Source organism: Pezoporus occidentalis, unplaced genomic scaffold (genome assembly GCF_034315485.1).
Source record: "Pezoporus occidentalis ecotype Australia unplaced genomic scaffold, CSIRO_AGI_Poc_V1 ctg58, whole genome shotgun sequence".
Lineage (NCBI taxonomy): Eukaryota > Metazoa > Chordata > Aves > Psittaciformes > Psittacidae > Pezoporus > Pezoporus occidentalis.
Genome location: NW_026915921.1, coordinates 1836509 through 1852500, shown reverse-complemented (window position 1 = coordinate 1852500; position 15992 = coordinate 1836509). Strand labels below are relative to the sequence as shown.

Genomic DNA, 15992 nt, shown 5'->3' with positions numbered 1-15992 from the left:
TTTTAAAATATTTTATACATTATCATATGAAACAAACAAAAATGCCTTACCAGATTATCAAGCATTCGCATAAGAGCTTCGAACTCCTGTTCGCCAATCTGCCATTTTGGATGGGATACAGTACCCTCACCTGCTGGAGACTCAGGGGAACGAGACTTGGCTTTATATTTTCCAGGATCTAGAAGCACTAAATTGTCAGGTCCACCTGCACTGGCCAGGGTACGTACCTTAGAAACAATAAAGTCAGATTTAGGTTTCTTGATGGGAGAAAAGAACCAAAATCCCTCCCAAACTGACATCAGAAAAGACAGAATAAACATATTTCTTTTTTAAGCTAAATAAATTAACATACTTGTATAAAAGTTGTCTTAAGGCTTTGAAAATGTCTTAAGGCAAAAACATTTTAACAGGCAGTATATACCAAATCAGTGGTTCCAACACAGCATTTGAAAGTTACTGGTTTAATCAGTATTTTGGATGTCCTTGAATAATAAAATGATTTTACAAATCACCATGTTAGTTTAGATCAAGAATTTAACCAGGTAAAGAGTGCAAAATCTATCTGAAGGTGAATACAGAAGACTGTATTATTATAAAAACATACTAAAATTCTTACTTGAATCTCACAGGCAAGCACTAGATTATGAATATAGTAGAAAGCCTCCTCAACAGTCTCTCCAACTGATACTAAGCCATGGTTTCTGAGAATAAGGACCTAGAGAGACATTACAAAGAAAGTTAAGAGCAGTAAGGCAAGTACTCCCTTGCTCTTGATTAAAGAACAATCCCCCCTCCCAACATACTTCTCTTTAATTCCAGATGTAAATACTGACCTTGCTTTTAGGCCCCAAATTTTTCTGAATCACCACCTTTTCTTCATCATCCACTAAAATACCATGGTAGTCATGGTAAGCTACTTCCCCTAGAGAAAGTGCTTCAGGTGAAATTGGCAAGAGACCACACTTCATTGCAGATACCTGAGAAATATGAAAACAACTAACTTAATTTCTTGCAACAGAAAAAAAAAAAATGATAAGAATTCTATTAAAAATATGTTTTTATGTATTATATATAGGTGTCTGTACAGCCACATACATAGTGGTCTTATACTCCACCCCTACAGGCTCTAGTTTTCACAACTTTTGGATTGGATAGGGAAGCCACATTGATCCTGGGTCATGGCTGCTTTTACATGACGACACCAAGATGGAAAGACTCAGGGAAAAAACCCAAATCAACCTGCAGTAAAACCTCAACCAAAATCAAATTCATCCTCCATTCCTTTCACTCCACTCGGCAACTTCCCCTCCCAAAAGAAGAAATTCAGTTAAGAACTTTGACACAGCACTGAGGGTAAAGTTAAGGAGCATTTTAAGACTGTAATTCACAATTTTAACAATCTGATCATTTATCCTTAAAATGGTTGCCCCAGAATGTGACCTTTGAAACAGCGTCATCAGATGACTCTCAAAAAATTCCAAAGAGGTAAAACTGACTTGTAGCTATTTGCTCTACTGAGAGGTATTTTAAAAGCTTCAAATATTTAAGAAAACCTTGATAAATTGTGCTTTACAAAACATGCTAAAGATCTTATGACTCACTGTCAAAGGATATGGTCTTTTGTAGTAAAGGACACATAAATACGAAATACGTATTTTCCGAATACAGTACTTCGCTGTCTGACCACTCATTTAACAACCAAATAAGGAGGATCTCATTGATTCAAACAGAACCACATACTTGAAGGCAGACTTAAAGGCTTTGTGCCCTTCAAAAAGGAAGCAAATCTATGATTAAGGGGGACCAACCTATTTTCTAGCTGGGTGGGGGGTAAACAGGACAGATGACAAACTCAAAAGTGTGCTTACCGCTGCCCCTGCTGGAGTATGAATGTGAACGATGCATTTAACATCTGGTCGAGCTGCGTAAATTGCAGAGTGCAAAGTAAAACCAGCTTGGTTTACTCCCAAGTTAGTGCTTCCACGATCAACTACATCACCCTGAATGTTGATTTTAACCTGCGAATGAAAAGAGTTAGTTTCATCAATGAATCATGACTGCCAAAGTGATTTAATTCAGTATCTATCACTGAAGCTCTAACCCTTTATTTCTTTTAGCATTTTATTTTAGCAAGTGTCAAAATGTGCACGATAAGGCTGTAGGCAGGTGACCAGGGCCCCAGCTTGAGATCAAGCTGCCTGAAGAGGACATGAGAAATTACTGCATATGACACAAGGAATCACTGCCTGTAGCAGTTAATGGTGCAAGAAACGGACAGTTACAGACAGCACTGTGACAAATGGCTACATTTCAGAGTTAAGGTGAAGTTTCATCAGAAACTTGAAAACTTTGCAGACACCTGAAGGGGAATAACAGGACTTTGAACACGATCAGAGAAAATGGAGTTTCAGAGTGGAGAAGGGAAGAACAAGCATATGAGAAATTAAGAGAAAGAGGTGATAAAGGGACAGCCATGTAGGCAGGCTGCTGGTCAGCATGCTCAACTGGCTAAGCCGGTGCCTTATCACTCTTATTAAATCCTGCTGCTGTTTTCTGTGTTGAACATGCTCTCTTCTGTGTAAGTAGCGCGTGTGTGTGTGCATTTCACTATCTTCACACAAACTTAATTCTCAAGGTACTTACATATCTTGATAGATACAAGCAAAACACCTTTAAAACCCCCCCACCAAAACAAAACACAGACCCCCAAACAAAACACACAGAACACTAGTACAGCATGACCCTCTTCCAGAAATCTTGCAGTAGGGCAGGTCTCAGTTTTCTCCATTCCTTTGCTTACAGATTTTTCAATTAAGATTTTACAGATGTTTAAGGTGGAGTTATGTAAGAAAGAGCCAACTTTACAGATAGCTGAGGGGGAGTATTGGAACCTTAAGGTGTCAAGTCTGAAATGTTACTACTCTGCACACACTTACCTTACCTCTCTGCTAGACATTACTTTCCTGAAAGTAGCCAGGTAGACAGAATAGTGTAAAAGTTCCTGTTTCATTTCAGTGCAAGAGAGAGTCAACCACATTAACTCAAGTTGCCTTTAGCGCAGTGGAGACTACACTGAAGATAAACACTCACAAAATGCCTCCCACTAGCTAACAGTTAAGGGAGTTATGTCTTCAACTGCCATCATTAGACTTCAAAAATATAATTTATCTACACACTCAGCTACATCATTAAATGATGGTAACTAAATCAGGCATCTGACACAATATCTTGAAATTGTAACTGATTTGCATCATTTATGTCTGAAACACACACTGCTTCCCTTGACAAGCCTGACTTTAACAGCCGGCAGCTTTCAAGGGCATGATGTGATTGATTAGCAGTCCAAATGACCTGGTTCCTCTTTACAGCTACGTCAACTGGAGAACACCTGGTGGTGAACATGTGCAAGGAGAGACCTCAGCTGTACCAAAATCAGTCACATTCAATAAAACTATTCTAAACATGTAATACAGAGTAAAACATTCTCTAGGATAACAGTGACAGATACACAGAGCAGATTCAGTCATTCGTATTTCAAAGCTATGAAAAATAGTAATTGCTTACCAGACTGGATGCAGTAACTTCACTGTAAAGGAGTCCAAAAGGTACAATGAGGAAGTGCTCCTGCTCAGAATTTACTCTGGCCTAAGGATAAAACAAGAGTAAAAGTTGCTAGAAGTACCTTATTAAAGCATACAAGAAGGCCCAAACCCATGCAAGTTACCATCACTTCCTGAGCATGGAATGGGCAAGTACACCTGTAACATATGCAATGTGACTTTCATGTATGCTATAACTGATAATACTGTGAGCAGTACAGCACATTTGTAGGTTCTCTACCACATATCCTGACCTTCAGTTATGTTTTTGCTCTTTTAATTCACACAACGAGAATTTATAATACAAGAAGAATTCTGACTTCACACCATTCACATCTTAGGACACATCTGCGTACGATCTGGACAATGAAAAGTACAGGCCAGCTAGACAGTTTAGGTGCCTCTCAGTGGAGAATTAAAAGGCTTCAAATGTTTTACTGGACAGGTGAGAGAGCTCCCTATTTTGCTATGAGTCTACCCAGGGTTTGTGTTTGGGGTATTTTTGTTTGGTTTTTTTTTTTAGTATTTTTATAATTATATTTGAGTTTTCATTTCCCCACGATGCAGCTACTTTATGCTCCTTTATGTCTTCTACTATTTGCAACATTAAATACATACACACTTTGATATACTTCTACTGCAGGGAAGAAAATTTCTAAAGAAGTTGATCAAAAGAAGTCACCCAAAAGCTTCTAGTACAAATCTAGCTTTCTTTACAACCAGCTGGTAACATGGTATAGCATAAGAGCCTTAAACTGAACCAGTTAGTTGAAGTTAACCTGTATTTTTATGGATCACCAAAACAGTTCTCCACTGCACAAGTGTAAATTATCCAGAAAATATTTTACTTATTTATGCAAGACAAAGAATAAGTATTACTCAAAATACCCCAAATATTAACAGGAAAGCTCAAATGCAAGATAAACAAGCAGCAAGACCCACAAACCACCTTGCTTTAGGATTCGATCCAATAAACAGCTCATGCCCTCAAGCAAACCACAACTTGGTGAGTGATGTGTGCCTTATGTAATCTCAAATTCTGCCTAACCCTGGAGGCACCCAAGTTTACTCTGCACATTATTGTGCTTGACATGAAAGCTCTTGATGCTCTGTAATTCTGCTTCTGCATCAGGACTGCACCAGTTTGAACAATTCCACACACAGCAGCTGCCTATGATTGACAGAGATCCAGAAAAGAAGCTACTCTATCCAACTCCTCGATATGTCCAGATTGGCATAGCTCTCATATACTCACAATTCCTTCCTCCTCTAACACAGAGACTTATGACCCTTACAGAAAGCTGTTGTAAATTTTCTCTAACATAAAGAGTGCACTGGCAGCTTTTAACTTGAATGTAACCACCTGGCAATTAAGAGCACCCACTCACAAAAAACTGAAAGCCTTGTGTCAGACTCCTCCTCTGCATGAAGTGGTAGGCATTCAACACATTCCAAAGGAGTGCCTTACTACCACATTACTAATTAATGTATGGGTATAAGGAAGAAAGACCAAAAGAAAGCAAACTTGAGGCATTCCATCCCAATCACATGCCCCTTTTGTAAGCACTTCCTCAGGCATGCTGCTTTTCATTAGTTACCTTTTTATCTAAATGCATAAACATCCCCAAGGCTGAACTTTATACTGAGAGCCATCTTCACACCCACTTGCTCAATAATCTTTACACTGCATTAATATCCCTTTTACAAAATCAATTCTCCTGTCACATACGTAAAATCAGGGGGGCACAGAGTTGCTCACAAGAACCACTGTACTGGATATGTTCCCTTACTGAAAGAATCTAACAATCTGCTTTGATCCTAAGCCTACCCATACCATTTATCAGCTTCACCACTTCACAAATAATATACCCTGAAATCTCAAAAAGCAGTAATAACAAAATTACCATATTTCAGTCACACTGCAACTAGAAGAACTGAAAATACATAAAGAACAATCTCTACTATGTAGAAAAATACAATTCAGCTCTGTTAGGAAAACAATTGACTGGTTTGCACACCACAGCTGGGACTTTACTCATGGGACTCTACTCATGGGACTCATGTTGATCATTCTTCTGGCATATAAAACCTCCCTGATTTGACCTCCCTGTCATTATTTTTATGGATGCCAGCGATTACTCAGTCACAAGGAAAATTGTTGGCACACTGCATTAAGCTAAGTAGCTCACTCATGTTCAGAAACACTATGGCTTCTTTTTCAAAAAGGTTGGTACCTTGAATTATAAAATTCAACTGAATGACTAAGAAGGTATTTTAGTACTTAGCAAGAAAACTAAGACATGACCTTGAAGAATAATACATAAAATTATTCAAAGCATTTAAGATACTAAAAGACTGAGTCTTTCAGGACTTTCATCATAAGAACTTTCATGCACACTCTCTTAAGACTCTATTCAGGCTATGGTAACTGACATCCAAGCTGTTGCAGTTCTTATTCCTAAAATGCAACGACAAATCTCTACATTATTATACTGCTTTCAATACCACTTTGCTTCTCTTCCACACAAAGACAGAATGACAGCTGGGGGAGGGAAGTAATTCTCTTGTAGGTTAAAACAATTGGTTCAGTTATTTGTCGATTCAATACTCACTGTTATATGATTGTAAATAAGCTGAGACCAGCCAAAGAGATCTGCTAATCTGTAGAAAGCTGCCAATTTACATCGTAACAGCTTCTCCCCTTTTTCATAGGCAATGGAATCTGATCCTCTCAAATCATTCACTGGTGTCACCATGCCAAGACCTGAAAAGGAGAAGGGGTAAAAAAGAAGCACAAGGAGAGGTTGCGGTCAACATCAGTTAAAACCTAAAACCACGCACCACTATTACAGTGGTTGTTCTTACTAGATTATATCAACATATTAACCTGAGAAATGGATAGAAAACTTTAACTACTATAATGTCAATTTCTATTACATAAATATGATGGCAGTCTCAGACAAGGTCATTTATCTTTGGTAGATTTGGCATTTGTTTCTTTCCTTAGTATTAATTAGTGCTAAGGTAATAGTACATTCCTTAGCAAAGTATTTATTTTCTCTTTAAAGCTAACTATTGTCTGCTAAATCCAACTTATTGTTAGCAGAAAAATGTAACCCCAGATATTCCACTTTGAGATACACGATTTAGTATTCCTGAGCAGGAGAACTATACATCCAAAAAGATACACAGAGATTCATTTAATTAGGCACAATTAAGTACAAGCTAGAGAGAGGAGGATTATGGTAAATAATTAAAAATACTATAGTTCTAGTTACAGTGCAATCAGAAATGTGCTGTGATAAAGCAGAACCAGGCCATCTTACAGTCTGAAAAGATTTATTTTGGAGGATGGCAAGGATTTATATTATCTTAACGCAAAACCTGTGTGTACATGCATTCACACATTCTGGGTTTTGTTTTCTTTCTTTGTTTTGCTTGCTGATGTTCTTGTCTACAGCCTCACTTCACAGGGGAAGGCTGCAAACAGCACTTCAGTGGCAAAAACAATTAGTTTCTAAAGACTTTCACTGTTACTAGACTACTAAAGAGCGTTTTATTTTTCTGCAGACAATCTATGGGGTAAATATTAGCAATATATTTAAATCTTGAGGTTTTTTTACTAGTGCTGACTTATCAGGCTTACTTTTCAATTACGATAACATACTTGAAATAGCTTTTGATATAAATTATACACATGAATCACACTACACTACACTGTGGCATTTAGAAACTAATAAATTCATTTCATGTTTGCAATGTTCCTGCAAGCAGAACAGGATGGTGTTTGAACTTCACATCACTTCTCATTCACACTGTCTTCATTTTAAACCTTTGAAATAAAAAAGAATTCAACTATTCCTAATTAAGGTGCACTCACTCATGTTTAAGGCAGCCATTCCGCCTTGTGGTGCTGCAGGGTAGACATTTGGTACATGTGTTGTCATGAAATCTGCAATCTGCTGTAAAGCCAGTAAACCTGTTGGGTTCTTCCCCTTCTTAAACTGCTCCTGGATCATAGATTCCAGTTCTTCACAAAAAGCCTAGCAAGAGTACATTGCATGTTATAAAGCAATTCAAATGAACTTCAACCTTTCATACACAGTTTCTCTCTAGCACTTAGAAACATCCTACATCTCTTCTGAAAAACAGCTCAGGGCAGAAGTACTGGGTGCACACTGTTACTTGGAAATGTTGCTTTCTGGAGCTCCAGTGACACCAGTCACTTATTTTGTTTGTGAAAGGAAATTCCAGCATTCTCTCTTCAAGTAACACCAATAATACAGATTTCTGGAAGAAGGAGCAGGATGTATGATTGACTTGAACATAAAACACGAAAGGAAAAGTAGAAGAAATAGAAAAGAGAATAAAAATTCAACCAGATAATGTGACGAAAAATTAGCCTACAATTAGGATACTCTAGAAGAAAGGCCAACCAGAAAAAAGATTGAATCGATCTAAGATACCACAAAATTCTCCAATTCCATGAGGATATTACAAATACAGATAATAAATGTATAACTTTGAAGATGGAGCATTCTTTTCTTACTGGGCTTTGAAGAATCATGGAGACTCTCTTCTTCTGTTCCATCATGTTAAAATCCTGGCGAAGGTCAGGTGCCATATTCCTCTCTCTCAAATACTCTGGATTATTTTCATCAACTCGATCAAAATACCTCTCCTTATGAGGAGCTGTTGTTGGGGGTGGTGAAGTCACCACCCCCACTCCAGAATCACCATTCATAGCACAGTTTCAAGGAACCTAAGAAGAGGGGGCAGAGAGGAGAAATAAATAAATCAAGCAAGGAAATCATTAAGAACTTGTGTTTCTTGTTTCAGAATAACAGTTCACAGAATAGTTACGGCTGGAAAGGACCTTGAGATTATCCAGTTCCAATTCCCCTGCCATGGTCAGGGACATCTCACACCAGACAGTGTTGCCCAAGGCTCTGTCCAACCTGGCCTTGAATACTGCCAGGGATGGTGCATTTACCCCTTCTTTGGACAACCTGTTCCAGTGTCTCACCACCCTCACAGTAAAGAACTTCTTCCTTCTATCTAACCTAAACCTTCCCTGTTTAAGTTTAAATTGACTGCCCTTTGTCCTACTGCTACAGTCCCTGATGAAGGGTCCTTTTCCAGCATGCTTGTAGGCCCCCTTCCATCTAAAATTAGTGTGGCTTCCCAAACACAGAAACTGCGTTTGTGCAAAGGGATAGCAATATTTCAGAAGAGAAAAAAAAAAAAAAAGAAAAACATAACAAAAATATAAGATTAGAAAACTAGGCTAACATACAGGACAAGTCAATGCGTACATGTTACGTAAACCAACACAAGAGTTCCCATTTAAACTACCTCCAATTCCTGAAGCTATCTACACAGCTTGATGTTTCAGAAGCATGGAACCCCTTCAAAACCTTCTTACAGGCAATGACAGACATGTTCAAGACATGAGGCTTAAACTCACTGGGTTTGGTTTAGGGTTTTGGTGGTGACTGTTTTGTTTGCTTGTGTTTTTCTTTTTTTCCTTAAAAAGTTAAATCAGACATAATTAAAAGAATATTGTATACATCAGAATTTAAATCATTACAGAAAATAGGATATTGCATGTGTTTATTAAGAAGAAGAATCAGCCCCACCAAAACATGCTCAGATTGCAAATATTTCTGGAGACAAACTCAGAAATACTGACTGGAACCTAAGGCAGAGTTCTCACAAAGATACTTATTTTAGGTTCATTCAACAACATGCACATCACTACATTAGCATGTGGGGTTTGGAATCTGGAAAGCACACACACAAACGCAACCCACTGGTCAGGGTTCATTTCAGTTTGTTGTAATCAGCAACTGCACATATCTACTAGAAAGGCTGAAAATTCGGCTGGTATTGCTCATATACACATCATTCTTTCACTCACAAGAACCTTTTATGTAACATTATCCCAGTTTTCCGGGCACAATATTATAACTTTCACTCCAAAATCCTTTTTTAGAAGATTTTTTGAAGCCTTCCACTGGCAAACAACCAGTACAATGAAGCCACCCTTGCAACACCTCGAGACTCAAACCTCCGATTCCTGATCATCTGACGTATCAAAGTAAAGCTTCTTCAGAAAAGTTCTTATTTTTTTACATGTTGTACATGACTAAACAAAATGGCACTAACACAAACTATACTTCGGTGAACTGTACTAAGAATATTTAACTCTGAATGGCTTGCTAGTTCAACAAACTGCAATTATTGACATTACATATGAAACAAGCATTGTTGAAACCCCTTGCTTCACAGCATTTAGCAACTTTACTAAGAAAACGAATCAAGGAAATCTAGTGGGTCTTTTTCTGGAGGTGGAAGAATAGACAGAATCAAGTGAGAGAACACAGCTCCTTGTCTCAGTAAGATGAAAGACTAATTTCAATACTACTCATTTAGATTTGGGGTTCACAATGTAAGGAGAGCCCTGATTTAAACAGCTGATTTTATTACCCATCTTCAGTTTTGCACAGGTAAACACCATTAAAGTCTGCTGATACTATCAAGTCATTACAACTCTTTGTTACGCAGCAGGAAAGACTGTATACATGTTCATTTAAGATCAGTCTTCTACATGCTATAACTAGTAAATACCAATATTTGTTTCAACTCTTACAATTTTAGATTTTTCTTTGCAACTCATCTTAAACTGTACTTGCTTGTTCCTTTTAATTTAATTGGGAATTTACTCACATATTTATTAGCTAAAACCACCTCAGATGTAGATGCACACAGAAAAGGCAAGTTTACATGAGGGATTTTGAAATGCAGATTATGTTAAACAAAATTATCGCAGTGAAGAAAAATACCTACTTCAAGACTGCAGAAACAGCAAATCTCATCCTCTTTAATCTTGCATTAGAAAACAAGTTTCAAACTCAACTGGTTTCTTATTTCAGAATGAACAAATCACTGAACTGAGACAGTTCAACACAATCAGCAGAAGAGAATACTACTATCAAAACCTATGTAAGCACTTGAGACACTCAAGTTTTAGATGCTCAGTGATTTCCACCCACTGAGTTGCTAAATAAACACACAGAGACACCTCTGCACTGTTTAAAGGATTTCATTTTAAACCGATCAGTTTAGGCTTTAAAAGACATGGTTGGATTTTTTTTTACCCTCTTTTTTTCTTTTAAAGTAAGCACATACACACATCTTTATTACTGTAACTTATTTTAATTACCAGCTCTCTGCACCCCAGGAATAAATATAGGGTATAGTGAGAAGAAATAATGCTTTTATCCACATGGAAAACCTTTTAAGGTATTAGACCTATATAATTTTAAGCAAGTGAATTTATAGGAAAGGAGCCGCCCCTCCTCCTTTGGCAGCTTCAGATCCCTAACACCCCCTCTATGCTCTCCTCCTTCTCACATTCTCCAGCCTGCACCATCTGCCAATCCATCATCTCAAAAATGCCTTTGAGAGCCCACTACCACTTTCCACAACCCCTCTCCTGAACTCCATTAAGCTACATTAAGTTTAATATTATATTATTATTATATGAAGCTCTACATCCTGGTTTTTGTTGAAAGATGACAGTTCGCAGATCCAAACATACGGCTTACCCTCTTACAATAATAGCACACTCGGACAAATCTAAGTCTGAACTTCATCATTCTCTGCTTATCACAAGGAATCAGGGAGTTTAGAAACAGTACAAAGGCAAGTCCTCAAGCAAAGACAAACAGAACCACAAACCAAACAGCTCAAGCAGCTCAAAATGTACACTGCATTCTGTTGAGCACAGCCTTACATGTGTATTTACTTAAATGTAAAGCATGGGAAAACTATCAAGTTGGAGCTCAGCACCCCCAGCAGAGAACAATGGCCTGCTCCTGCCTGCCGAAGCATTCCACTTCTAGGATATATTTAAGTGTAATGTTGCATCTCGAGCACATGTATGTGCAGTCTCATTTAAATAAGAACGTATGCACATCTGCAATCATCATTTTGCATTTAAATATTTGCACTAATTCCATCTTACTTTCAGAGTACCAAAAGCTATTTCAGAATGAATCACATACATAATTACTTCACTGTTTCTTACTCACACTAGAAAGAAGCTGGTCCCTAACAGCCTGCACAGGCAACATTAAAATGGGATCACAGTGTCTTGCCAAAGTTGTATTACTCCTTTACCCACGTGTAAGATGGCATTCAAGCAGCTGCTGGGAAGCTATTACTGATTCACTGCTATGTAGTGGCAATGATTTAAGAGAAAATTCAATGTTTAACATCAAGGGATCATTTTATATCTAAGGCTGAATATCAGTTTCATAGCTCAGTTTCATAGATACACAAGTTAATGGAATCCCTCCCCAAGGTCCAGTAATTAACTGTTGTAACATAACTGTAATTGTTTATTTTTATGGCTGCCAGCTACTGATGATAAAAGTATTGATTTTTGAATTAGAAACTTGTATGTTTGACAACATTTTGCACAAGCCATTGAAATTTCTGAGTTTCCTCAGACAACCCTTTGGCAGTAAGGCATGAGAAACTCTCAAAGAGCTTCAGTAATATGGATACCAATAAATAAAAAAGGAATCTGAACGCTTAAGCTGAAGGCACACAGTGGCCAAGGGTTCTATAAACTGCAAAGTCACGCTGAAAATCACAACAGGCTGCCCAGGCAATAAAAAAGGGAAAAATAAAGACTGTCTTCACACAAAGACAGTCCTTTCCGATGTAGTGTACTGCAGCCCCTAAGTGAGATAAGCTGCGGTGTCAAAGGACTTTTTGCCACGATAAGCAGTTTTACATGAGAGCCTGCTCTAACACAACAGTGTCAGGAAAAGCCACACCCTTAACTGAAAAAGCTGTGGCGGGAAAATGTAAGAGCATAAGAAGCCCTTCTCTGAGAATCTGCTGGTTTCAAAGACAGAGACAGTCAGAGGGAACAGCATCTGCTACTGGGGGGAGAGGGGAAAGGGCGGGGAGGGCAGAAACCAAGTAAATCTTACATAAAACCCAAATCACACCTTACAGTAGCTGCAGATCCATCCTTTCAATATGTACGGATATATAAACACTTCAAATTTAAATTGAATTTTAAATCGAGAGCCACCAAGCCAACTCACAGCACATCGTGTTTATCACGGGGCAGGCGTATGTGTATTCAAGTACTATAAACAGGTTGTTCATGAGAGATATTTTGTGTCAGGAAATTAGCTTTATAGAATTTATAATGTATTTACAGATACTGTGCATTGATGACAAAAACATTCTAAAATTAGTATTACTATTCCAGGTTACTTTAACCTTTCAAAATCCCCTTCCTCCCCATCCTCTTCTAACACAAGTTTCATCACAGGATTCACCTCAGAGGAAGTAGTGCTACAGAGTTAGTTTAAACAAAAGAAGAAAGTTCTAGAACATGAATACCACAAAACTTCACATTAGCATCCAGAAAGTAGAAAAATCTCAATTTTTAAACAGCTTAGCGTTCCTCAGTACACAATCTGGAGAGTTAGTAGACACACAGATAGTTTAATTTAAACAGGTAAGACAGTGAATAACTAGGTTTCTTGGAAAAAAAATAATTTCTGCAATCATTTAAAGGTTGGTTTTGTTTTGTAATAACTTGCAGGGAGGAAAAGGGAAGGAAAAGGCTGAGCAGCACTGGGGTGGTGCAGCAAGAAACCCAAAAAGTAACTGAGCCACTGTGAAAAGACAGAGCTCACGTGGAAATTGAGGTGGTAAGGAAGGAGAACATCTGTCTATAGAAAATAAGGTTTCATTATCACTTGGCATCTGGAAAACAAGCCTGTTTATAAATTTGCACTGTTACCACTTCACTCAGTATTCTGGTACTTTCTGTATTTCTTCTCATTTTCCTTTACTTTACAGTAACATCAACAAACTTGCCCCATGAAAAATAATAATATAACTTTGTAATAGAGGAATCGTTTATAATTTGCACTGCAATTTCCATCATTTCCAGTGAGGACATTTTGGCACCACTGACACTGGATTTGTTCCTGCCATTTCAAATGTTTCCTACTGAACTTTTAAAAGGAAAAGCTGGCACTATCTTAGGAAGCCTAGGAACAAAGAAACTAAATCATGACTGTACTACTTACTAGACAACGCACTTAACATCACGAACAATTTTATTCTTTTTTAGCAAATGTTCCTAGCTCACTCATCTTCAGAATTTCCTCTGCTCTTTGTTTTTGAGCAGGAAGAGACTATTTCATGAACAAGAACAGTTATTTATCTTGTACTGACTGCAGGCACCATCATTTTTATTCACAGAGATGCTGCAAGCTAAATACTCTTAAAGATGTAGAGAAATCCAACAGTAAGTTTATCTGTGTAATACCATGCATTAGGATCCAGGAGAGTACTTCAAGAAACAAACTTGTGTTGGAGAACAAGAAAAAGGAGGGTGAGAGAGGAAAACAGACCAAGTCCCCAAACCTTACTTGAAATGCACATACTCTGTAAGCAATTATTTCCTATTTCACCTTCTCCAAACACTGAAATCAGAGGCCTCGCACAGTGGGCTGAGTGATCACAAGGTTACACGAAGAACCAGCAAGAATTTATTTGGGTAAACTTGAGACCTCGAACCATACAAAAGAGTGAACATTATTATCAGGTTTTAGGACACAGTATTACTTGTGTATTTGAAGCTCATCAACACCTGTTCTCTTACTATATCCAGTACTTATATTTAAAAAAAAAAAAAAAAATCTCTGAAAACAGTTAAGAACAAAGCTAGAAATCTGCTTTAAATTAGACCTAAAGTTCCAAGTATTTATAAAGGGCAAGAATCTATATAACAGAACTGTCAAAACAGCAGTTGCTACAGGCCTTTTACCTTATAAAATATCAAGCTGCCTTCCAACTGCCAAAGAGAAAAGCGGCAATTTTCTTTGTTTAAAGAACCAATGTTCACCAAGAAAAAAATTGTTTCATTAAGACCATATTCTCAGATTTGTAAGTCTTTCCTTAACTGGCATCCTCTAACTGAACAGAAAAATTAAGGATCCTGTATCTACAACAGGAAGAATAATCTACAGTAAATCAGGAGGGAAAGAAAAATCAAGAAATCTGTATCTTAAGCCACAGACACCTGAAACTTTTCTGCTGAAATCCCATGAGCTTCACCAACGTTGCATGTAAATGATAAGCCAGGAATTTCACCGTCTTTTGCATTTCCCCATGTGCTAGGCAGAAGTACGAACTCTGCAAACCATCATGTATTCTTCACTGCCTCTTACCAAAGGAGCACCAACAGTCAGACAGAAATGGCAACGGAGACACTCTTCCTTTCCACTAGTTTGGTGTTTATTAGCCCCTAGAATAACTCTACGGTTCACTGAAAAACATGGGCTTTGGCATACAGTTCAGAGCAGTATCATGGTTTTCTGATAAATTTACTTTATGAAGTTGCTCCAACACTGAGACTGAAACCTGCGTGTTGAACCTAAAAGGAGGTTAAAGGAGCCCCCAAAGGGGGTTAAAGGACTTAAAGGAGCCCCCAAAATGTGTCCTTGTGATTACCATGCCAAATAAAAATCTGCCAAATACCACAGAAGATTTGCCTGCAATTTTATTTCTGAAATCTGAGTTTCAATTCAACTAAGCTTCTCAAATAAAAACCACAATTGCATAATTAATAGTGTAATATCACAAAACTCAATTTAACACAGTTAAGGCAAAGAACTACAACCAGAGACAAAATGAAGCCAGAATTACCCAGTGCTGAAGAAACAAGATTGGAACTGAATTCAGGAGCTGGCATAGATCACTCTGTAGGAATTGAAAAGACTATGATGTGCCAAAGTGATCTAGTGTAACGGTAAAATAAAACAAAGACTATCAAGTAGCAAAGTTACCTTCCCTAACTTTGACTCTATTAAAATATTCTTTCTGGTTCTCATGTACATGTATTAAAAAAAAAAAAACAACAAAAAAACACATATGAAATATCAGAGTTCAAGGAAATACTACAAAAATTATCCAGAGAACAGAAGACTAACTTGTAGGGAGGGATCAGTAGTTTAACCTGTTCAGTTAACCAAAAAGGTTAACTAGTCATAGAAGTGACAGGGCCCTTAACCCCTGCTAAGAAAAGTATAGAGAGTTTAGCACTTGGAAGTGAATATCAGACACATTTGCCCTTGAATGGAGATGGAAGTTTCCTAACCATATATATACAACACCAAGTCAATAACCTGGCTTTGAAAATCTTTATAAAACACAAGTTTTAACCCAACTTCCAGAATACCTTTGACTGCCTGTACAAGATCAGAGTCCTATCCACTTCTGCGACCTATGAACCTACCCATCATGATTTGGGAAAAACAAGTTTCATATGCACAGTATGACAATATGCTC

The 15992-nt window shown here is 37.7% G+C and overlaps 1 protein-coding gene across 18 annotated transcripts in view; it reads right to left on the bottom strand.

The window, feature by feature from the left end:
* The window catches only part of ADD1 (adducin 1), a 59211-nt gene that overhangs the window by 22337 nt on the left and 20882 nt on the right, over positions 1-15992 (bottom strand). For all 18 annotated transcript variants that reach the window (XM_062638680.1, XM_062638686.1, XM_062638683.1 and 15 more), the window contains exons 2-9: positions 8149-8361; positions 7480-7642; positions 6212-6363; positions 3565-3645; positions 1869-2018; positions 834-977; positions 617-715; positions 51-227 (exon numbers count right to left, since the gene is read on the bottom strand). In XM_062638680.1, coding sequence (XP_062494664.1) covers positions 51-227; positions 617-715; positions 834-977; positions 1869-2018; positions 3565-3645; positions 6212-6363; positions 7480-7642; positions 8149-8343 — 1161 coding nt within the window. In that variant the 5' untranslated portion in view covers positions 8344-8361. The remainder of the gene's footprint in view (positions 1-50; positions 228-616; positions 716-833; positions 978-1868; positions 2019-3564; positions 3646-6211; positions 6364-7479; positions 7643-8148; positions 8362-15992) is intronic.